Source organism: Pyxicephalus adspersus, chromosome 2 (assembly GCF_032062135.1).
Source record: "Pyxicephalus adspersus chromosome 2, UCB_Pads_2.0, whole genome shotgun sequence".
NCBI classification, from domain to species: domain Eukaryota; kingdom Metazoa; phylum Chordata; class Amphibia; order Anura; family Pyxicephalidae; genus Pyxicephalus; species Pyxicephalus adspersus.
Window position 1 is genome coordinate 76,347,567 of NC_092859.1, and position 25,345 is coordinate 76,372,911.

Genomic DNA, 25,345 nt, shown 5'->3' on the forward strand with positions numbered 1-25,345 from the left:
AAAATGCTGGAACTTCACTTACTATCAGCTTTGGACAGACTTGGCGTATCATGCGGCTCAGTCTGAAAACCACTGTACTAACCCACAAGCACAGGCAGTGGCCAATCAAAGAGAGGCCAATTCTGAACTCGGAGCAAGTCCCAATGACTGATGTGGAACCTTTTTCAATTGACATTTAGTTCAGTATGATAAGCAGCCTTGAATGTGATTAGGTAGTGGCATAGGAATAGGAAGTACGATGTGCACAGTGTAAGAGTTGGATATGGAATTTACTATGTCAGAAAAGCTTTTTAAATATAATATTACACCTGGTGCTAAAATGTGCAGTCTATTCACACATACCTAGCTTTAGAGGGGTAATGGAGTATATACTGCAGATTAGTTAAAGAACTGAAAAATACCTGAGATGAGTTGTTCAGTGATTCTTTTATCTCCAAGTCAGCATCTGAAAATGAAAAAGCCGGGTGAAAAATATGGTTCATTAAATAGTCCTAGCATAAGTATATTGAAAGAATTCTCTTTGAGAAGGCAAGATAAATGTATTATTATTCAGGTTCCCAAACCCCTGTAATGGAAACAGAGATTTTCTGACAGCTCTGCTACTGACAGCACATTATGATGTGACAATGTACAGAAGTTATCATTATAAAATTCATTGCTAGTTACAGTTTATTCAATACCATGGATCACTGAGATTTTCTAAACCTTTTGCTGGGGAAAACTCTTAGAAAATCTGAGCATGTCAATTCCAAGGCACAATAAAGCTGATTGCCTTTAACTTTTCTTTGCACATCATGCATCAGAATCTAATAAACCATTTTTAGTTTTTGTTCATATGCAGGGCACGTCTATCAAGAGAGAGAGTTAAAACTACTTTTAATGACCATAGCAGATCCAAAAACATAGGTTTAGAGATCACATCAATAGAGCCCTCAGGAAACATAAAAAGCTGTCAAGTATTTCAGGTTTATACCCAAAAGGTTTGTCATGATGTTCACTGCCAGCACATGTACTTACAGTATTGTTTACCTGTATGCTCCACCAGCTGGAATCCTGCTATATGGGGATTACAGGAAGCTAACATCAGGCAGATTTTGGTATTTACACTGGGTACATATCAAAATACAACCTGTTCCACCCAATCAGGACATTGTCCCAAATATATAAAGCCTTTGTGACACCCAGTTACTTCTTGTTTAGTACAAATGGTGTAGCTCATAGTAAAACATCTGGCAGATAAGGTTACCCTCTACAGGTGGGTCTGATCCGAGACCACCAAGCATGACACTGTTGACATTCCACATGCCAGGGCTGTAACTTTGCTTCTCTGCTCTGAGATTTGCAATCTTTCTCTCCCGTTGCCTATGCAAAAATATTTTAAAATGATCATTATTAACACTAAGCACACAGTCATTTTACTATGAATAAAATAAAGTCAGCTTGTTATGAACCCCCCATTGAATCTGGCAAATTAATTTGGCAAGGGAAATGCACAACAGAAAACAATAAGGACTCTACAATGTAAAAGCTTTTCCTTGTTCCACAGGGGTTTTTAATTAACAGAAAGTACAAATGTTCTGTACAATCACAACCCTGTGGATGTATTAAGAAAAAAAATAAAAACCTTTAAGCTGCTGCTGATAAAGTGTTCCCATCTGATTAGTAAAGACGCAGTGCTATAAAATAATATTAATACAGCAGGATAAATCAATCTACCTTTGAAGGCTCGGCATTAAAAATCTGAATCCTAGTAGTCAATAATCAGCACTTTACTTAAAATCAGTTTAGAATAAGCGCTAATGACCTAGTTAGGTCTAGTGTCATATATTATCCAAACCTTGTTCTTTCAGTAAATTCTTCAATAGCAACAGGACTGCAAGAGCATGTAGACAGAACGCTCACCTGCTCTGTATTTGTCGCCCCATTGCTGGCTTCAGCAGCATCACCCCCTAACTGCCCAAAATGCTGCAGAATATCACCAGCTAATAAATAAATGATTTCAATTTTATAAATATTTATTTTACTTTATAATAAAACCAAAAATTGAATTCCAGTCTATAAACCAGTCCAATAAGCAATCATTGCAATGCATTCATAAAATGTATTGCGTTAAATAAAATGTAAAAAATATTAAAACCCGTAATTATGATCCATAATTATGGGAATTCTCTCTTTCATTTTATTGTATCTAGGCTTTTGTTGCCTACAGGTATATAACTTTAATTCTGTTTATACCTTTTTTTTAATAAATCTGACATAATGATTCTATGCCTGACCATCTTGACCCACTGAAGAATGTCTATTCTTTAATTTAATGCTTAAAAAAGTAGTAATAGTCTTACTTTTCCACATTATTTAATAATTCCATTTATTGTTCAAGAACATCTCATTCTAGATTAATATGCTTCTGGTTTGCATATATATATATATATATATATATATATATATGCATTAAAAAAAGAGTAAAACAATATACAGTATATAATGATGAAACCTTTTTTTTTCTTCCTGCTTCCTCATTAAAGCGACACGTGCCTCCTCTTCATCTTCAGAATCACTGTTGTATAAATGGTAAATCACCTTTAGGTAATCCAGGTCCTAAAGAAAGGATCACGATTGTAAGAAGTCATGTACTTTTTAGTACTTTAAGTACAGAGATTGCTATGTTCTATGGAATCGTTAAAATTGTAATTTTGCCTAAACAGCAACATTTATTTTGAATTCCTCCTAAAAAATTTGGAGTTGTGTTTCTGATATTTGAGTGCTAATTCCAGGCACTCCTGTGTCTACAGCTTCACAGCTATGTATCTGCAGTGTGAGATCGAAAGCATTGGTACTCTTCGGAGATCTGGAGGGATATTTGTTTATATTCCAATAAAACACTGCTTACTGTTCCCCTTCCTAAAGTATCTTCACAATGCCAAAATAAGGAAAGGACCAACTATAAGGAAACTACATTTAGCTGAATGTTCCTTTGTCCTATGCTTGCCTATTTGGACACAACCAGTACTATAGTAATAAAGGTAGGAAAGATGAGAAGCTCTGTGAGGTATGTACTGCAGTCTGTCTATCTGTCCTTGAGAATCTCTTGGTGTCTTGGTGGCACAGGAATAAAAACTGTATCCAATGAGTATACAGTCAGCAAAAAAAAGGTGGAACTGGGCTTTCAAAAATTCAAACTAACAATGTTTTATTTTGTTTTTTAATTTTAACTTTGAAAATCATTTCTTCAGCTTTTTATTAAACTGTATTATGGAATTGGAATGACAAAATGAATGAAGTAACAGAACATTGAATATTATCTGTTAGCACAGATTAAAACATTAAATCACACCATAAATCCCTGCATTTGACAACATAACTGGATTTAAAATTCTGAAATAAACTGTTCCTAAAGCCTGAATTGTATGTATGATGCCAGCATGTATTTCCTTATGATTCAAACATCAGCTTTACACTAGAGTGTGACTGAGTAATAATTATGAGTTTATAGCTAGGCATATGTGGGCAAAGACATATCTTGGAACTTCCAAGGCCATGATCCTGCAATACTGCAAATGCCATGGCTAGCAGTAACCAATTTTTGGAATGTGTTCATTCTTTTTATGAGGCATTTATGTTTCTAAATGATTCAATCACAATAGCCCACTGCTATCCTGCAATATATAATTCATTTCCTAAAGCAGAATCACACTAATCCCAAGCACAAGTACATATACCAAAGAGTTTTTAATGTTAATCTGCTTCAACTATCTTTATTCTATATATCTGGCTTGTAGACTGACCTGAAAATTATCTTACAAAAGAAAGTAAAAAAATAAATAAATAGGTTAACACTGTACCTGTGTTGATACATATTTCATGTAGTCATCAGTATTGACAACAGACTTCCACCAAACAAGCCAGGAATTGTGAATTCTAGCAGCTTCTTTCCCAGTAGGCATTTGTTGGATGACACTTGATATCAATCACAAAGCATAAAAAAAGAGGTAACATAATAAAACAGCAGTACTAAATAGGTTTGATCATATAAAATATTTAGATAATCTAGATTATTTTAAAGTTACAAACATCAATATCAATCTTTTTGAATTACTTTGAATTACATGTGCCTGCTGGATCTATCTTATTCTACGCATGTAATTACATAGTTACTGTACATGGGTAAATCAGGTTGAAAAAAGACATCAAGTTCAACCACTAGCAAAATAAACATCCCAGATATAAAACCCCCATGGACATAGTTGATCCAGAGGAAGGCAAAAGAAAGCCCCAGTACAATCTGCTCCAACAGGGGAAAAATTTCTTCCTGATTCCATGAGGCAGTCGGATGTTCCCTGGATCAACAGTCTGTTAACTTTACTTTAAAGCCTTAATACCCAGTTATATTCTGTGCTTCTAGAAAAACATCCAGTTTTTTTTCTAAAGCAATCTAGTAGTAGTTGCTGAAACTACTTTCTGAGGGAGCTGATTCCGCATTTTCACAGACCTTACAGTGAAGAATCCCTTCCTTATCCGGAGCTTCTTGTTCTTTGTAATGATCTCAAAGTGAATAATTGGGAACAGACTTTTCTTTATGGACCATTTATATATTTATACTGGGTGATCATATCCCCCCTTAAACGTCTCTTCTCAAGGGAGAATAGATTCAGTTCAGCTAATCTCTCCTCATGGCTGAGCTCCTTTATTCCTTTTATTAGTTTAGTTGCCCTTCTCTGCACTCTCCCCAAATCCACAATGTCTCCATCTCTGCAGTCTATTCCTCTTTAAATACAACAAAGTACTTTGCTAGATTTAGATATCACAGCTTGGCATTGCATGCTAATATTAACCTCCCTAGCAGTAATCCCAAGTGTGGCTCAGGGTGAATTATACCAAAATCATACCAAAAATGGTAAACCTGAGCCACACTTGGGGTGGAATTGCCAGGAAGTTTAAAAACTTTCCTAGTAAGCAGTGCCTGCGGCGTCCACCAGCGGTGCCTGGCATCTTCTTCCCCTGGTGATGCTGGCTGGGCATTTGTGTGACCTGGCAATGCCTGGCTGGCATTTGCATCCCCAGCATGTGAACCTTGGGGACACAAGGCCAGGGGAAGCAGATGCCGGCCGGGCATCTGCTCGCGAGCATGGGGTGGGACCATGCGGCTGGGAGGCGGGACCAGGCAGGAAATTTAAAATACTAAGTATTTTTAAATGTACCGCTTTTATATTTAATACTTAGTATTAAATATAACACAGTATACTTAAATACTTAGTATTCACACCACCATGAAGGTTAAGTCTAAATTCTTCCAGAACCCCCAGATCCTTTTCAATTTTTACCCCTTTTTCCCCCTAGACAGTATGAATCATGCATGTTGTTAGCTCCCAGGTGCAAAAATTTACATTTATCAATATTAAATGTCATTTGCCACTTGGCTGCCCAATCAAACAATCATCCAGGTCTGCTTGTAGATTATAGACATCCTGTATGGACTTAATTCCATTACATAGTTTGATGTCATCTGCTAACACAGAAATTGTACTTTTATTCCAAAACTCTATATCATTTATAAACTTGTTAAAAAGTAAAGGTCCCAACACTGAACCCTGGGGTACACCACTAATACCCTTAGACCATTCAGAGTATAAATCATTAATCACTACCCTCTGGATGCTGTCCAGAGAGTAGTGATTAATAAACTACATGTATGTACACTGCATGGTAAGAAACTGCATCTATGTTCACTGATAGATTAGACCTTGAAATCATACGTGCCAGTTACTATTTGTGTGGCTGATTACAAATCACATTTTCAATATTTAACCAGCAAAGATTTTTTGCTATGTCCTAAAATATACAATTTCTTTGATTGGCCGCAATTCTAATTTTCTGTAATTGGTTCATTGCTCCTTGCAGAATTTTGCACAATGTGCAAATTATAGGCAGTCAGTTCCATTGTGGCATGTGTAAAAAATGAATTGGGTTTATTAAACTAGACTTTTTTTGTAAATCTACAGTATATTAAGAAGTGAAAGCAATTCAGAAGCATACAGATATTTGTGGCCGTTTCTCTCACAACTTAACAATGCTAAATTCAGTCCTTTGACTTACTGCTGTAAAAGAAAAAATGTGGATAACAGCCCAGGAGCTTGCACCCCTAAAAAATTCAGCCCTGGAGTGTCCTATATATTTTGACAGGTTCTTTTTATATCAGCAACTTGAGGGTAAAAGCCAAGACCTTCTAAAACAGAATTTGAATTATGGGATATCTTTACAGTAATCTATATTTATCATTGAATCAGTGAATCATTTTTCTTGAAATACCAGAGTCCAGATCATCTGGGATTAGTCCTGGCCTCATTTTACCCCACAATCACTGTGAATCGAAACAAAACACCTATTCAGCTGTTCTCTGTAAACTGTAGATGATCCAAGAACAAGAATGACAAACACTCCCAATAGGTGTTACAGATAATCAGAGCTGGTAACTAGTCATGGTCAGAGTAAATATGAGATATAAGACAACAGTGCTAGGAAGTAGGGTGCTACTAGCTACTATGTAGGCCTATTATCAGGAAAAGTTATTAGGTAGCAAACTTTCTCTCTTGCATAGGCACAATTCACCAAATCTCTATAAGGAATATCAGTACCTTTACCATAAGTATGGCCCCAAATAATAGCCCCTAGATAATAGCAAAACACTATGTCACCAAGTATAAAACTATAATTCTCTGATCATTACCTTTCATATTCATCAATGGCAGCCAAGGAATCTAGCTCCTTGTTGATCACTCGCTGGTTAGTTTTTTTGGTTAACGTTGATGAAGCTGTACACACAGAGAAATCCAGTTTTGTTGCAAAGGGTTCAAATTCTAAATCCTTGAAAATAAAAAAAAGGAAGGAATATATTATACATTATATTATATATTGTTCATTGCCTAGAGTATACATTAAAGCCAGCTCTTTCAGCAGCTCATACCTCCTTATAAACTTCTGCTGCTCCATTCACCCTCAAGGCAAGGCAGCAAAAGAATAGAGATACTAATACCAAGATTATTGCCTCCATAGGTCTGTAACTTTTTTTTACAGTACTAGGACTGATCACCTGACGTTACATTTCAGAAAATGGTTCAGGAAGTGGGAAGGGGTCAGTGCAACAGAAAAGCAGGAGATAAGACTGCACATATTCAGTAACATAATCAGTGTGTTACCATTCTTGAGTTATATTTTCATTTACCAAATTGGTAGCAGAAAACTGCACTTTAAGTAATTTCAGCATTGCTTGGTTTCTATACATGGATGATTAAAAATAAAGACACTTACTGAATTTAATAATGATATAAAAATGTTTCTGATAAATGCTTCTGTGGGATGCTTGGCATTTTTAAAGATAATGTAGAATATCCTAACTGTGAGGCCTAAACCCATTTGTTGTTTGAGATTGTTTTGCCCTGGGATGGTTTAAGGACAGAAATAAAGTAGCTAATACAGGTAAGTATACTACCGGTATATATCTTTGAGTATATGAGATATTTGGTCCTAAAAATGCCATTAGAAAAAGAATTTGGATTTATATTTGGGTGATAATGGCAGGTGTTGGAGCTGCATTTGTCTGCTTTGATCAGATCTGTCACACAAGCAGTCTGTAACATTTTACATGATGACACAGCTCTGTCTACTGCTGGCCAACAATATTACACAAATATCATTTAGAAGAAAATGACCCATCATAACAAAGTAGAAAAATACTTTACCATGTGAAAATGGGGAAAAAAGATATACAAGCTGAGCCCATGTGATTTTTGTTTTTTTCTTCTAATTATTAAATGTTTAAAAATTAAATTGACATATTGGCATTTCTATTGATTACTGTTTTGAATCTTAGCAGTGATTTGTGTGCTCTAGGTTTACACTTGAGTCTGTGGGCCTGATTTAATAAAACTCTTCAAGGCAGGAGAGGACACATTCATCAGTGAAGCTGGGTGATCCACCAAACCTGAAATGGATCTGGCCCAGACTTGAAAACATTTGCTGGCAAATAGCAAAATACTTTAAAGAAATTCTTTCTAGGCTTGCTGGATCACCCAGCTTCACTGATAAAAGTGTATTCTCTCAAGCCTTGGCCTATCAGGCTCATAGTATTTTTCTTGTTATTTTTTTTTTTAGGTAAAAGTAGGTATCTCCGTTTACATTTGGATATTCAAGTGTATATGATATATATGTGTATATGATACTTTACAACACATAAAATAAAAAAAGACAACATACCTGATCAAATCTCAAATGATTTGTGGAAAGGTTCTTAACAAGTTCTGTATATACTTCTTCTAGCTCCTGCCCAACATACAAGTTTCTATCTAGCTTCTTTACAGTAGCAGATTCAATCTGGAACAAAAATGGACGCAGTTGTCCAAAGCTAGGTTGTATTTGATGTGATTTGATGTGATGTGACTGAGTTAGCAATACATTCAGAAATAATCAGTCCCTTAACCATCCTCCTTTCATATGATGTTCTGTGCATGTCAAGAAATCTACCTATCATTGCCTGGGCTGGAGACCAATAAAGTGCTTTGTGCTCTCTGTTTATCTCCACATTACTCTAATTGATACCTATACCCTTACAAGTTGAAGTACATTACTACAATTATAGCATTACCTGGATTTAATATGTACCGTAAATGCTATGCACAGTACTTAAAACATAAAAAGCAGGAACAGGTCACAAACATATTTATTATTCAGTATTGTGTTTTGTCTGAGGCATTCATCCAGGGTTTGGTAACACAAATTAATTTTATTGCCAACATATATAAATACAGTGGGTGACAAATGAATAAATAGGATCACTAGGTACGTATACTTTAATTTTGAATACACAGGCTATTTAAAAAAAGGTTTATAGGATATAAATAATATACCTTTTGTAGAGGAAAATCAAACACATAACCAATGTTCTCCTGCAAAGTTTTTAACTGCTATGAAACTATATTATTGTTGATATATTAATATATTGATAAATTATACGGGCAGCATGGTGGCTTGGGGGTTAGCACTCTGGCCTTTGCAGCATTAGGTCCCAGGTTCGAATCTCAGACACTATCTGCATGGAGTTTAAAGGTTCTCCCCGTGTTTGCGTAGGTTTCCTCCGGGTACTCTGGTTTCCTCCCACATCCCAAAAACATGCAGTTAGGTTAATTGGCTTCCCCCAAAATTGACCTTAGACTACATTAATGACATATGACTATGGTAGGGACATTAGATTGTGAGCCCCTTTTAGGGACAGTTAGTGACATGACTATGGACTTTGTACAGCGCTGTGTAATATGATGGCGCTATATAAATACTGTGTATTAATATTAATAGATAAAAACTTGGGACCTAGTATGACTGTTGTTTTATTAACCAGGTTGGCATTACTGGTACAAACATAAAATCTGCTAAACTACATTTAGCCACCCAGACATACACACCATCTCTAGCCTGGCTGTTTCTGCTGTCCTCTGGAGACAGGAGTAGTACATTACCCCCAGGCTATTTCACTAAAGTGAAGATCGCAATGCGCTTGTATTGACCAAACCAAAACTATGACTTTTACTGACAGTAACTGTATTTTTTAAATCATACTTTTATTACAAAAAGGCATATGCTGGACCTTAAATCTATGAGACTGATTTCTGCATTGCCTAACCCAAAGTAGTGATTATAGATATCATTGGTAATGCCATTTGTTGTATTATTCAGGATGTACTGTTTTTAAATGATGTCAGGTTTACAGGACTTTTCAATGATAAATGACTGCCATCTGCAGGTAAATTATGGTATTTCTGGTGTAGCATTTACAAAGCTGAAGTCATGTTTCCCAACCTTTTACTTTATCATCATCTGAATTCTGCTTTTTGACAAATAAAGTAAGTACTTCTAGACGTGCCTTCATTTGTTGTTCCACTCATATTCTCTCCTTTATGAAAGACTTTCACCACGCAGGAAGCATGCTGACAAACAGCTTTAAAAATCCTCCAGGGTGGTGTGGCATCATAGACAAAGAAGAGATGTTCATCTCAGTAGCTGTTGCAAAAGGAGTGAGCCCACATTTTTGTGGGTGCATGGTGTGATCAATATTTTGCACACCATACCACACGTTTTAAGGCTTGTGCTGATGGCCCCCATTCATCTATTTGATTTTTACCTAAATAAGAAACCCAAGCTCACACTGCAAGTCATCCTATTTAAACTCGCCATCCAGCCCTAATATGCAACATGAAGTTAAAAGAATAAAGTTTTTGGCACTCCTCTACCATGGCTCCACTGCTAGAAGAAAGCTACCAAAAGGACACTTGACAGAACCACTGGCAGCTGTCTCATAACTCCCAGCCTTAGTCACAGTATTAAAATGGTTGTTGTAGCCATTCCAACCCCAGAGCAGTGGTAGCAGAATAGTACCTGTAAATGTATCATAGCATATAACAAGTTAGGGCAGTGTGGAAGTATGAATAAGATATTATGTAATTAGGTTTTAGGTCTGATTAAAAGTGCACATTTATTTGTTAAAATAAAGCAATTCAGACTAAAAGTACACCAAATAACTTTATTTGCATGTATAGTATAGATTTAGGGCCTGATTTACTAAAGCTCTCCAAGGCTGGAGAGGATACACTTTCATCAGTGAAGCTGGGTGACCCAGCAAACCTGGAATGGAGCTGGTCCAGGATTCAAAACATTTGCTAACAAATAGCAAACGGCTTTGAAGAAATCCATTCCAGGTTTGCTGGACCACCCGGCTTCACTGATGAAAGTGTATCCTCTTTAATAAATTCGGCCCATAGAACTTACAAGATTTTGTATACTCTTGAATTTTTTTTATAGTAGACATACAAACTTATTTTGAACAACCTTGTGTGTAATGAATAATACATCTTCCATTTGTAAGTTCAATCATTCTCTAAATACTAACATTTGAGGCAGCATTGCATTTGCAAGTAAAACAAATCTGTGGGCCAAGTGCTACAGTTACATCTCCAGTTTTTCCCAACCTTCTTGGGGTAAATCAAATTTTTAGTTAAGAGCTTGAACAGCTTCATGTTGCAGATGCTAAATTTGAAAGTATTTAGAGATCACACAAGACTTGGATATGTGTGAAATGGTTGGGCACAGATCACGTGGAGAAATAGGTGAAAAGGATGCCTTTGTAACTACTTGCAAGAAAACTTGACAATTCTCCTTTTTATGGGGTCTTGTTCGAAAAAAAGATGTTTTCCTTGCAATTCTCCTGTACATACACTATATGTGAAAGAACTGAACTTACCTCTGATGCAAAGTCATTGTAGATTGGTGGGTATTTGTGAATTTCAGTTAAGTGTGTAAATACTCTGTCAGAGGCCTGGATATCAGCTCTCCTTACTAATGGTCTGTTGGGGATCTGGATATCAATCGTAAAGGCCTGTGGGTGGAAACTTGTCTGTGTCTTCTGTTCTTCTTTAAGCTGTTCTGATTTCCGATTTAAACTCTGGAGAACAAAAGCTTAATGTTATGCTGGACATGTAGAGATCTGCTTGATGTAAATATTTTCATCAGGGTGTATTCATTTTTCTTGGTATAATATCTAAACATATATATATAAAGTTGTATGCAATGATTTCTCCAACAGACTCAAAAGGCTAAATACCTGCTCACCCCTGCAAACGCACAAATTGTTCCTGTTTGTTTTACTGACTTTTTACAATACAAGGGAAAGTTTCCCTGAATCAGATTTGTTAAACATTTGATCTGCTGATTCAGTGACCATGTCAGCCTTTCAATGAAGAATAAATTCTTTATTCTTTTAGGTTCTTATAAAGCAGTGGAATTTTGATGAGTCACTCACCAGCTATTAAGGTACATAGTGAAAGAGTAAAAACCTAAGTATATTATTCCACCATCAATTTATTTTGCTTTTCAGTCTGTTACCTCCCACTCAACTAATCTCCCATTTCTGAAGCTGTTTTCTAAAACATTTAGGTCCAACTAAACCTTTAATTCAAATCTGCTAAATAATTTGCTGGTGCTTAAAAACAAAAGATGTGAATAAGTCATACAGGTCCTTCTTTTTATAAAGTAGAGTACAAAAGTCTGTTTCCTGACAGTACATGCAAAATGGGATCCTTGGTTTTTTTGTGGAAGTAGTGATATCCCTGTATTGTCTCGAAACTATCCTTGGTAACAGCTCTGCAATCAGCAGCTGACACTAGCTCTGACTTAGCAAGAAGAGTGTCAAACCCCTGCAGAGAGACCTCTGCTTATGTTTACAGAATGTAACCTTCTGAGGTTACTGAAAGAGCTCTTCTGAATAAAAAGATAGCATAGGATATACTTTTCTGCTAAGGCTGTGCCTGGTTTCTAGGAAAAAGAATACCTTTGGATGGACCTGAAATGTTTCAACTGATTGTCCAACTGGGTTTTTAAGAAGTTGATATTCTGTAATGACCTACTAATGACTTCCTTACTCATAACCTCATCACATGCACGGATACAAGACTTCTCTAGAGCTGCCCCGACTCTCTGGAATCGTCTTCCTCGTCCTATTTGGCTTGCTCCTACTTTCTGCTCATTTAAAAGAGCGCTCAAAACCCATTTTTTCAAACTTGCCTACCCGTCTTCTTCTGTTTTTTGAAACCACCACTACTTCCCACCACTACATATCTCCCATCCTATTGTGTGTGAAATTCCCCCACCTACTAAACTGTAAGCCCTTCGGGGCAGGGTTCTCTCCTCCTGTATCACTGTCTGTATTAGTCTGTCATTTGCAATCCCTATTTAATGTACAGCGCTGCGTAATATGTTGGCCCTATATAAATCCTGTTTAATAATAATATTAATAATAAAAACTAATAAATCTCCATATTGTATATATATATATGATTATGTTGTGTGGATCTAAGTGACCATTGTTAGAGCATTTCTGTAATGGTAGAGATATGTTCTTCTAAAATACTGATTTTCTTTGTGTCTTCAACCACTGAGAAATAATATATGAGGGCACCTAACTGAAACCTACCTGTAACATAGCTTCCATTTTCTGACGTTTGGATCCATTTCGGTATCCAGGACCTATAGCACTTAATAAAGGAGGAATCTCCTCATCAGAATACTGTTTCCCTATGCATTCAGAGCTTTGCAATTCGGAGTCTTGATTTAACCTAAAAGATAACAGTAACTATTTAAAAACTCAAAAAACAAAATTTTGATGAAACTCACTTTGCAACATAATATGACATTCTCTGCATACTCTTAACTACATACTTGAGTCGGTCAAAAAGTATCAAAGCCATTGATTGGATCAGCATGACAGCTAGGCAACATCCTTTAAGTTATTCAGATGTGTTTAAACCACTGTTTGAAGTTCATGGACACACAAAAGGAAATAAGCAAAAATCTATACAAATTGAGGGTAAAACACTTTCAATTGAGCCACAGACAGGGCCACACAGGCTGGCTCTAAAGAAAGAAGGGCATGCCAAGGTAGAATCCATTAGGTTCTGGGCTCTACTTGGACAAAAAGCAGGAGACCCTGAATTATGAAATATGGAATAAACAATAAATAAAAAAAGAGGTTAAATACCTTCGTAGATCATCTGATACAGGATTTCCTTCTGCTTCTCTCTGTAATATATTAAAAATTTCTGGGCACTCAGAAGAAAAAGGTTTAAATGTTATTCTCAGTTCATCAGCCAGCAGATCACCGATCCCCAGATTTGGGCAAGAAACACTTTTCTACAATGAAACAATAAAGGTGTTACTCGTAGCTCATTTCAATAGATACTGTAAAATGTATTCCATATATTATGGGGGCTTTTCATAATGAACATGCCTCCAGGTTCTTACGAAATCCCTCTCCTTGTTAACTGCACTAGAAAATACATTTTCTGTGTGCGTGATGACTGGTTAAAATACTTATGGAATCAGACTATAACTGGAAACTTTTAGCTTGGGGGGAAAGCACAAGCAACTAGCCCTTTTTATTGTAGGGACAATTTCCAAAGAAATGCATAATACAAAATGTGCCTAAGTAATTGGTGGTCATAGTAAATGGTGGCTGTTCACTTAACGATCAAGGTTCTACTTAAATATCTATTTATATATATATATATATATATATATATATATATATATATATGATAAAAATGTACAGGATTGTAAAATTCCAAAAAAAAGTTCTTGAACAAAATGACTGCTCCTGAAAAAATAACAGCTAGGACAAGCTTCCTTCAATGTGCACCAAACAATTCACAGTTTTAGAGTCTTCTATAATATTTTACAGTCTTCTAGGACCATCATGTCCATAACATCTCAGAGCTGCAAAGAAAGATGGTTCTGGGAAGACTTCCTCTGCCAGGTGACCCAGGTCCTACAATTGTTGTATACTATGTAGTAGAAAAACTTATTAGCAGAAAAACAACCTTAAATAAAGTGAACTTGGCATAACCATTTTCGTCTTCTGTGTCCTGCTCTTCCTCATGTTTGAATGAACATGGAGTTGTCACGGCTTCACCTGTTAGGAAACAGTCAGTCATACTTTGTAACATGGTAGATAAAAACAGTATCTTATACAAAATAGGACAACCTCAACTACCCGCAAAACTAGTCCGTCTAAAGGTGATGGCAAAACAGATAAAGATATAAAGATGGAATGTGGTAAAACCTTTGTAAATAGATCTGTTCAAACCAAAGGCTTTTTTATTTGCTAGCAGCTTTCAACTTTATTTGTCCTTAATCCACCTCACCCCAAAAAAAAAAAAAACAATAGAATGAGCTGGGGCTCAGTGTAGCAGAATATCTATTTCTGACATTTGGAACAGCTGGTCTGAGATATTTATGAAAAGGCAGTGAAAGGCAACACTGTTTTGTTAAGCTGATCACCATATTGAAAAAGCTACAATATTACTTGTTTCTTTACCTATGACCATGGCTCATTAACATCTTTTTCAACACGATCAGGTAGACATGAACATACCATCAACAGGTAAATTTGTCTTCAGTCTTTGCTTCATATGTCTTCCTGACAAAGTCTCAGCCTATTAAGGCATAACTCTACTATTAGAAACCATTTAAATAAAATAAATACTTACATTTAACATTTTTTGTGAATGTGCTGTAGTCTTCATGTCTGGGAAACAACTTATGTACTTTCGTTAAATCCAGTCCCTGTATATTTTTAATCTAAAAAAGGCATAGAGAACAGTACAGTTTTTTTTATATGCAATGCATGCAGGCAAAAAAATGTATTACTGATTATGTTTTCAGGCTAATTCAATAATAAATAAAAAAAGTCCCATGCACAATATCCCGGTCTTGTGTGTTGCATTAAAGCTTGCAGAAAAACTTGCGTAGTGTCATGAGTCAACAACTCATGATAGTTCAGTATTGAGAATTGTGGTGCAAAGCAACACGAGTGTGAGACATGCAATGAACTAGGCTGCATACACACGTCAGATGATTCTCATTCAATTATTGTTTCAGGGCTAGTATCGGACAAGAATGTGACGTGTACAAGGCCGTCCGACGTCGTTTAATGATCCATCCTGGCGGATTCATAAACAAGGAACATTAGTAATAGAAGTGAAGGGGAGAGAGCGCAGCGGGGTGCTGTTCACTTGTTCTCCCCCCTCCCCTCTTCATAGAGCAGAATGGTGCTGTATGTACAGTACTCGTTCATTCCTCTTCTAGTCGTGAAAGATCCTTTCCAGCGACATAAATCTATCATGTGTATGTAGCCTTGGTACGCTGCTGTCCACTCAGAAAGAAAGGACTGCAATGCAACAAACAAAGATGTGTTGCAGCCCTTAAGGATCAGGGTGGTGGTGACCAAACAAATTTCATCTTTTACGGACTTTGTTTAAAGCATACCTTATATCAAAATTTTCACTTTACATAAAAGGGTAGACAACCCTTTTATGTAAGGTAAAAATTCTGTTTGTTTGTGTTTTTTTCCCATCTATGTCAACCGATCTTGCGCCTGCGTCGGGTGATGTAAGAAGAAGAACCTGGATGAACAGAGAGAAGATGGGCGCGCCGGCCTAAAGACCCAATAGAAGAACCCTCCAGACGGATCGACTGCTCCGTGGGATTGAAGGTAAGTGTATTTTTTTTTTTTTTTGTTTTGGGTTTTTGAGTTTACTTCACTTCAGTGTTACCTCACTTTGTACTTAAACATTTCTTTTTAAATTTCTTTATTAAAAAGCTTATGGTTCCTTAAACATGAGTTAGATTTTTTTAAACCTGTAACACAAGAATATCAGAATACCATACAGTAATACAGTATTATTTAATCTAATATTTTTTTTATGACTGCAAGAAAATGGCAGTAACAGATGAAATGTAAAGGATAACATCTGAAGCTGTTATTTTTCTAATTGCAAGAAAACTAAAAGAAGCATCCAACTGGTTGTAATAAGCAACACAACTCCCATAACTCCTGTTCTCATTTTACAATTGAATACCTTATGATTTATTAATAATAGATTTAACATTATTTATCTTACTTACTTGCATCAGATCTGTTTCTTTTTGGACTTTATGAACAGCAATGTCTGGTTTGCCCAATCGTATAAAATATCCCATGGTAAAGGTTCGTTTAGGCTTTTTATATAGGGCTGTGTTTTTGTCTGTGAGCTGATAAAACTGGGCAGGAAACTCCATGTTCACCTCATCGGGTTCATTGCCTTTAAAATCCTTTATCTCAGCAATTAGGTAATGCTGGGCTGAAAAAACATTAAAGCTACAAAAATAAAAAAAGCATTACTATTTTGTGTAGATGTATGCAGAACAATGTCCAACTACAAAATGTTTAACTGACATATCTAGATTTTGCTATATCTAACAATAATTAGTGACCTAATGGGTAATGTAAGGACCTCATCGATTTGCAATGGTGGGGTTCTGTGTCTTAAAATTTGAAGTGCACTATCTATATAGAGTAAATAAATTTCCAGTTCTTGTTTGGAAGGGTTTTCTTTAATACCATTGTTGTTTAGGTCTATCTAGACCAATACAGGTAGTCCCCGGGTTACATATGAGATTGGGACTGTAGGTTTGTTCTTAAGTTGAATTTGTATGTAAGTGGGAACAGGTACATTATTGTAATAAATGCAATTAGGACAGATGTGTGTCTCAACATATTTTTAGGCAGCGTGGTGTCAGTTACTGTGTAAAATCCTCACTGTGAGTTAATCACAAACAAAGCAAAATAAAAATCTACATCAGGCATCCCAAGAGGCTCTTGGGTGCTCCTTTTTGTGCGATCATACTGCCCTGAGGGACTGAAGGTAATTGTTTTTTTTTTTGCACTTTTGAGTTTAGTTGCCCTTTAAGATCACCCACAGCATCAGTTGTGTTTATCAAAAGATTTCTTTTGCAAATCATGCAAATCGGCCCCTCGCTCACAAGCCTCTGAGCAGGTAAGCCCCGTTCATATCTAGGAGGTGTCCGTATGTCGGGTGTCCTTAACCCAAGGACTACCTGTAATCATTCTATGTGATCTGTAAACTGTAAACTGTTTCCCTAAAACAGGTGTCCACATTGGAAGATCTCTCTTTACCTCCTGTTGCAGTGAAAACCCCTAATTTTCTAACAGAGTGGTGCTCATTTGGGACACCGACAGCAATAAAAACTTGAAAACGGGTCTAACCTTTCCCCTTATCCAAAATTTAAAATGAAAAAGGTTTTGACTAGAGATAATTCATTATCTGACTAGGTATGTTTTCCAATCTGTAGGAAATATGAACTGTTAATGATAGTTAGCTTTTAATCTCAATGAAGTTTCCCCTTAAGGCAGACAGATTTATCAAAGACTGAATCCAATGGTTGTCCAGGAAGTAATAACAGGGATTTTATATATATATAATTACATTTATAAGGTTCTTCAAACTTCTAAGCAATGAAGTTTCTTTATGAAAATGACAGTTTTACTGAGACATTTACAAACTCTCCGAAGGATCTTCCACTGATAGATGAGATGAAACAAGACAATTTTACAGCCTCTTGATGGGACTTACAATTTGGAGCAATCAATCGACAGCTGTGCTTTGCAACGTGTGAGATTGGCTTCTTCTGAGAACAGAGAATGTGATTTACTCCAATCCATTTTGTGTAAGTAGTGCTGGAACAGCTGCTCCGAGACAATCAAGATGTGACCAAGAAGACGGCGATGCAGACGCTTCTTTTCTCTTGAATTTAATAAAGTTGTGCATAGAACATCTGGAATGCCGTCACAGGCAACTTTCACTTCACTTAGAATAATCTCCTCCTGTCCGAGGACAAAATGAAAAGGAGATTGGCCATGACAAGAATACAGAACATTTGATTTCTGTCTATATTTTGTAGTTTACCTAATGGGCAGTGCAGACTGACATTGCTTTTGTTATACTAATGATTTTTTTTATTCCAGCTAAAAAATTATCTTCTAATCAATATTTAAATTAAACCTCTTTTTTATCTGTGCAGGAAAAGAAACAGGTGTAAGTATCTCAATTTGACCTGGTATCAGCCTCTTGTAAACCACCATACAACAAAGTTCAGAAACTGAACAGTGGGCTAATCAGATGGGCAACACTGTATATGTGTTTATGGAACATGCTGATAGGATAGGCAATCAGACTGATGGAGAGATAAACTTATCAGTCTACTGCTTCTTCCTTAGCTTCCAATCACAGCCTGGGGGAGGGACAAGACCAAGTTCTTATACTCTACTACAGCAAAAATGTCATGTCTATAGGCAGCTATGCTGTCTGGTAGGGTTGTCTAAATCTCAGGATTTTATGAGAAGAAATAAATCTTCTGGCAAGTAAAAAAAATCCCTTAAATATGTATTTAGCTGTTTGCATGACGTTCCGTTTTCACTTACTACAGCCAGGAATAAATGAAAGCCCTGTGTAAATTTGTAGTTGCTGAAATAATATGACAGTGATGATTGGCCCAAATTAGGTGATCACATGTTTTTCTATGGATGCATCTGGATTTTTAGGACAGCCCAGGGGTAACTAAATAAAAACGTTATACATCACATGCCGCTAAACAAATCAAAACTGAATATTTCTTAGGTTGATTACATATATTAGTCGAACAATACTATATAATATCTTTCAGTGATCATTTAAATCAAAGGATTTTTTGTTTGCCCTGCTTTAGGTTTATTTGGACCAAGCAGGTTCTACAGACATTCATAAAACCATGTTGATCCCAGACCTTTTACCCAAATGTGTGCTTTTGTGTGGTGGCACATTCAAATGCATGTTTATAAAATAGATTGCTACACAAATCCTTAGATTTACCAACAAATCCCCAGTGTGACAGCTTACCTGCCTGAATATAAAATAATTGTCAGCACCTCTTTACTGGGCACAAGGAATGTAAAGAGCGTAGTGCCTGTCAATATGTGTGGTGGGCAGGATTTGTAGGTTTAGGGGCAATGGGACTTTATTTGGGTGAATTTCAGAATAAACCTACATTTATAGAATGTAGATAAATAGAATGAATAGTACAGTAAGCACTTTCCTATTATAGAACATAGAAATCTAAATAAACAATAACTGGGACATGTATGGAAAGCAAAGATACCCCTGCCTAATATGCAGATACTGAACACATTGGAAGTAACAATTCTCCAACATGGTCCAGATTGTGAGTTCATAGTTAGCACCCAACAATTTTGCAAAATGAGTGAATCAGAGCCAGAAACTTCTGCTGGGAGATACAGTTAGTAAGGTATCTGAGACATAAAAGGTGCCAGTGGAAGGTTTAGCCACCACTGAGCACAAAACAAAATATTAATTTAGACTTTTAGCCTTCAATCCATAGGAGATGTGATTGTGTAATCCATGAACTTGATTATACAATGACATTATATGATAAAACAAAAGAAGTAACACAGTTTTAGTAATACATACAAATGCTATTCGGACATATGTGGATCCAGAGGTAAATGGCATTATTTTATGTAATCTTCTTTTAACCATATCACAAAGAACATCTGACGAAACTGTGCGCATGTCTTCCATGAATGGGGCGGCTGGACTGGCATACACCTCATCTGGGAAAACATAAATTATTAAAATCTAGAATAGGCTCTACATATGTTTAAATATGCTATAGGTATTTAGTTAAATGTGTTTATTAGTTTTGTGTAAAAATACAAAAAATTATTCTGTAATTGAGTTAGCAAACTTTGTTACTTGAGGGTAACATTTTTGTGGTGAGTTCAAACAAAACATCATATGCCAACATTTATTAAAATCCAAGTGTAAACTTTATGAATATTAGCCAAATCAGAATTACCATTTGGCAAATTCAGAGTAAAGGAAAGTAAAACATCAACAAAAACACTTTATCAAAATGGCAATTACATAATATAGCAACATATTTTGTGACTGTTTTATGTGACTGGGATGATTGATCATGACTTCTGAGGGTAACACACAGCATATTATATTCTAAGGAGAGGGAAAGACAATCACAATTTGTACAGAGAATTTCTAATCTGACTATCAGCAGATATCTTTTAGAATGTAATTTCCCTGCTCACTAGACTTGTGTTTCCTAATGCATATAATGCATACAGTGTGGCAGGCATAGAGAACTTTTTGTGAGTTTCTATGAGACCTATTGATAAAGAACACTCAAATGCTTTTGGTTTCCACTTCTGGAATCCTGATCACCACTTTAATACCTACATAGTTGTAAAAATGGGAACAAGTATTGTTCCTTGGCAATTATATATTATAAAAATACTTAACTGTATTTACACTAAAGTGGTAATCAGAAACATTTTTACCCTACATTTACTTGAATAAAATAACTGATCACTATATTTCGTAGAAGGGTTCATGGTTCATTCCGTTTTTTTAGGTACTTGTGGCAATCACTATTTCCTATGTAGATATTTAGAAGTAGGTTGTGTGACCCATTTACTTTTATTGTGGCAAACTTATGCTAGTTCTGTAAATTGAAAATCACGATTTCCTATGGGACCATCAGGCCCTTGGAAAGTGGCACGAATCGGGTCTAATTATCTGTTTATAAATATGCGAGGAACAGTAAAGTTCATTCATGAACTTTCAATCAGTAATAAAAGTGACAGCCATACTTATATGAACAGACGGATCTGCAGATTTCTGTTATCTGGAAAAGCGTTCCAGTGGATATAATAAAGAAAACTGTATTCTGATTGGATGCTGAGAGTGTGTTGATGTTTTAAAGCCTAACTGAACTGTCAGTTTAAATCAGTTACAAACAATCCCGGTGCAAACTAAATGTGAACAAAATCTTACAGTTGTTTCTTTTTAGGAAGCAGCCACTACTAAAGGTTGACTAGGACCTCAGACAATGAAAGGCTCTATAGATGGTACACATATGTAAAAAGTTGCGGAAAACAGAATGCTAAACCACAGTATGAGAAACACAACATTTTTAAATACAAAGTATCATTTTCAAATAATCTTGATCATAGTATGGTATATTGTATAGAATGTTGCAATGTAATTTGTGCTTAAATATTCAACAAATCTTTATCTAATCTTCCTGAAAATTAAGCTAGGTACACACTTCCAATAAGTATCGTTAGAAAACGAACGATTACGAACGATCGGCGATTATGCACAATTATATTTGAATAATCGTATTGTGCACAATTCTGTACATGCTGTAACGATACGATCGTTCAAATATAATCTACCAATCATGTCCACACGCTAGATACAATCTTTTGAACGATGCAGGGAGTGACATGTAAAGGAGAAAGTGTATTGCAGAAACATCCACGATCACTTAACGACCGTACACAAGATAGATAGCGCACAACCGTCGGTTAATCAGATCTGCTGTGACGGTCGTTCATTTCCAACGACAATCCTCATTCATCTGCGTCGTTGGTCACCTTTTTTGTGAACAATTTTCGGCCAATCGGTCGTTCATTTCCAACGATAATTATTGGAAGTGTGTTTGCAGCTTGAGTGTATGAGTGTATGATAAGATACCGCACCTTTGCAATTGCTTTCTTTGACATTTTCCTTTATTGTGTTGTCTCTTTTGTGCTTCTGTGGCTCAATAACATCTGCAATAAACAGAAATATAGAGCATTATTTTAGTCCCCATCATCATTTTTCCTTGTTGTAGTACTGTTCTGAAATGATCCTCTTTATATGCCCCATATCGAGATACACAGGTAATGCTCTTTTATTTCATGCAACATCATATATTCATTCCTTACAAATTGTACTTAGTAAAAGTTAAAAAAAATAACTATAAAGTAGACAGAGATGAATTTTACTTATATGTCTTGAAGTCTCAAAGATAAGGTACTGCCATAGTAGATTGCATCTTGCTGCCTCCCCTAAGACACTTGCATTCATCATCCCACTAGCTGGGGAGCATTAAAGATGGCTGGTATAATACAATTCTATTAAAATGGTGCAGAACACAGTGCAGGCAGATGATGGACCTCTTGTAGGTGTGTAGTAATGAAGGTAAATCTAAGACGGAGGGCTCAGTAGTAGAGACCAATAATTATCTATTAACCTTGCTGGTGGTATGATTATTTTAGTGTTTTTAAATGTCAGCTTCCCCTGGCCTCGCGTCCCCAACATTCACACGCCGGGATGCCAGGCTAGGGGACGCAGGTGGCGGCCGGGCATCACCAAGTGAACACATATGCTGGGCCAGCATTGCTGGAGGACCAGGTAAGTCCTCAATTCCCCCCCCCAGCCAAACTAAGGAATACTGCCAGGGAGGTTAAGGCTGTGAATAAAAATAAAAGATAAAAATAAAAGATATCTTACTGCTAAAATAATACTGATATTTTATTCAGAACAATATGATCTAGTTATATGGAGTAAAGTAAACCTTTTCTTTCATGTCTGGTGCGTGGAGTTTGATTGGGGAATAAAGTGAGGGGTTTCAGGATATCATTGTAGAGCTGATGTAATCTCTGAACATCCAGTTTTTCTTCTGTGGATGATGAAGTGTGTTTTCTGTTCATTTGGAAAGACGTCAGATCTCCAGTATCATTCACCATGTTTTCTAGTAATCTAGAATAAAGAAAGTCAGACCAAATCTAAATCAGTACCTGATACCAGATTGTAATCAATACAAATTTACTAAACCCATTTATTATCATTATACTGATGTCCAAGCATGCCATGTTCTGGTAAGGCTGCTTAGTGGAAATGGGCTACAGGCACTAACCAAATCCTACTTAACCTACCTAGAAATGTAGGTGGCATTGTATCCAAATCTACAGCTACAACACATTCCCTTCTTACAGAACTAATAATCTAATAGCAGCAGGTGCATTCTTATTCTACCAGATCATTCTTTGGAAGCAGAAAAAGACCAAACACACAAAGATGGTAAACGTCTAGTCTGATGATGAATCCCTGTGAAGCCAAACACGGAAATAAGGTCAGCTGATGCTTAAGGTACCGGCCCAAAGAGTGGCATGACCAGAAATGGTATTTTCTGATGACACTTCATATGAGGATTTCTCTGTTCTGTGAAACAGACGGAAAAGTGTTTTATTTTATTGTCACTTTATTTTAGTAAATGTTGGATGAAAGTCACATTCACTGCTTTATAAATAGACCCCACATGGCTTCATCTATGGTGCTGGTTCCACACACGTTGACGCATCACGACGCACAGAAATAACGAACCAGCGCTTGTACATGTGACATGGTGGTACTGATCACTGCCGCCCCCATTCATCCTCTATGGGGCTGACCCCACATGTAGCGTGTCCACCACTGGTATGAGGAACATTGCATTGTAACCTCACTGCTGGAGTGAACAGAGCATAACACTGCAATATCAGCCTGGACTATCCGTTTAATAATAAACAAATACAATGGATATCACGGCTCCAGCACTGATTGTGTATACTGAGCCCGGGCATAGCGCTCGTCATGATACTGATGGTCGCTATACTTACAGATCGGGGCTCCCAGCACAGCCAATCGAGAGCCCGGGCACCGGCATGCAACGGCGAAGCCGGGATAACCTGTTGCTAGGCGACGGATAAACAGTGTGAAGAAGAGGGGGCGTGTCCATGTGCTCTATCTCTGAGTGGGCGTGTCCAGGTGCTCTGTCACTGAGTGGGCGTGTCTATAAGCTACTGTCACTGAGCATTGTGTCCTGTGCTGGAAAGTATAGCCGCAAAGAAATTCTATAGTCTGCTGTGTACACATAGCACGTGATCCCAAGGTACCAGAGTTTACCTTTCTGGTTCTGGCTGCTCACACACATTTAGAGCTATAAAAGCTCATGTAAAGCGAACCTGTCCTTTGCTCTTACTACTAGTACTCCTAGATTGTAAGCTCTTCGGGGCAGGGTCCTATCCTCCTGTGTCACTGTCTGTATCTGTCATTTGCAACCCCTATTTAATGTACAGCGTAGTATGTTGGCGCTATATAAATACTGTTTATTATTAATAATAATATTATTAATAATTATTTTTTATGCCCCTCCCCCTCCATCATGGGTTCCAGGAAAATCCTGCTGGCTCGAAGTTTTCTGTCCTGGTTAATTTGTTTGCAGATTGCAAACTCTAATTGGCTGCTTGGATTTTGAACTGACCCAATTAAAAGTGACCACAGAGGTTTATTTAATTATTTGCTTTCCATGTTGTCATTATCATTGTGATCAGTGACTGTACTGTCTGTCTTTCTTTTATGTCAGCTGTCATCAGCCTTTCATTTATGAAGCTGGTATCTAAGTCTAAGGGATTATATTATAATATATCTTTTATACTTTTTACAATGGCTGGTTTCTTTTACATTCAAAGGATTTCATTTATTATACAATTTTACAGGTTCAGATTTGTTTATAACAATTTGATAGATATAAGGGAGTCGCTAAACATCCCATTAGTGTGGTCTTACGATTTTTTATACTGATCTGATATGAGATGCACTATATAGCTGATATTCAATTCTATGACTGTTAAGGAACATATCCCCCATATAATTAATAAATCATTATCCATGCAGAATTATAACCACAGCTCTCCATTGGTACTGAAATTCTCTAAACCATATTCAACAATTCTACTTTTCCAATCCTGTCCCATTTCCCACATGCGCATTGACATGATGGTTAGCCAAACGCCTGGAAAAAAGTGTCATTGGCTGATATGTTTTTAACTGTTTTCAGCTTTTGCTTGGCTGTTAAGTAAATAAAGAATACATCCATAATAATAAATAATAATAATAATAATATTATGATACTGAAACAAAAACATCATTTTGTAACTTTTTATTGTAGTATTAACGTTTGTAAAATATACAATAAAACAACATAATACTTAATAAATGAAAAAAAAAAAAAAACACAGGTTTTACACTGT

The 25,345-nt window shown here is 36.4% G+C and overlaps 1 protein-coding gene across 1 annotated transcript in view; it reads right to left on the reverse strand.

The window, feature by feature from the left end:
• Positions 1 to 24,026, reverse strand: part of CCDC87 (coiled-coil domain containing 87) — a 30,199-nt gene extending 6,173 nt beyond the window's left edge. Inside the window, exons 1-17 of the mRNA XM_072401090.1 lie at positions 23,933 to 24,026; positions 22,849 to 23,033; positions 21,989 to 22,060; positions 19,899 to 20,041; positions 18,009 to 18,259; positions 16,501 to 16,732; positions 15,084 to 15,174; positions 14,415 to 14,506; positions 13,577 to 13,728; positions 13,013 to 13,154; positions 11,285 to 11,485; positions 8,251 to 8,367; positions 6,725 to 6,861; positions 3,843 to 3,957; positions 2,495 to 2,598; positions 1,247 to 1,362; positions 402 to 445 (exon numbers count right to left, since the gene is read on the reverse strand). Coding sequence (XP_072257191.1) covers positions 402 to 445; positions 1,247 to 1,362; positions 2,495 to 2,598; positions 3,843 to 3,957; positions 6,725 to 6,861; positions 8,251 to 8,367; positions 11,285 to 11,485; positions 13,013 to 13,154; positions 13,577 to 13,728; positions 14,415 to 14,506; positions 15,084 to 15,174; positions 16,501 to 16,732; positions 18,009 to 18,259; positions 19,899 to 20,041; positions 21,989 to 22,060; positions 22,849 to 23,033; positions 23,933 to 23,979 — 2,241 coding nt within the window. The 5' untranslated portion in view covers positions 23,980 to 24,026. The remainder of the gene's footprint in view (positions 1 to 401; positions 446 to 1,246; positions 1,363 to 2,494; positions 2,599 to 3,842; positions 3,958 to 6,724; positions 6,862 to 8,250; positions 8,368 to 11,284; positions 11,486 to 13,012; positions 13,155 to 13,576; positions 13,729 to 14,414; positions 14,507 to 15,083; positions 15,175 to 16,500; positions 16,733 to 18,008; positions 18,260 to 19,898; positions 20,042 to 21,988; positions 22,061 to 22,848; positions 23,034 to 23,932) is intronic.
• Positions 24,027 to 25,345: the final 1,319 nt, after the last annotated feature.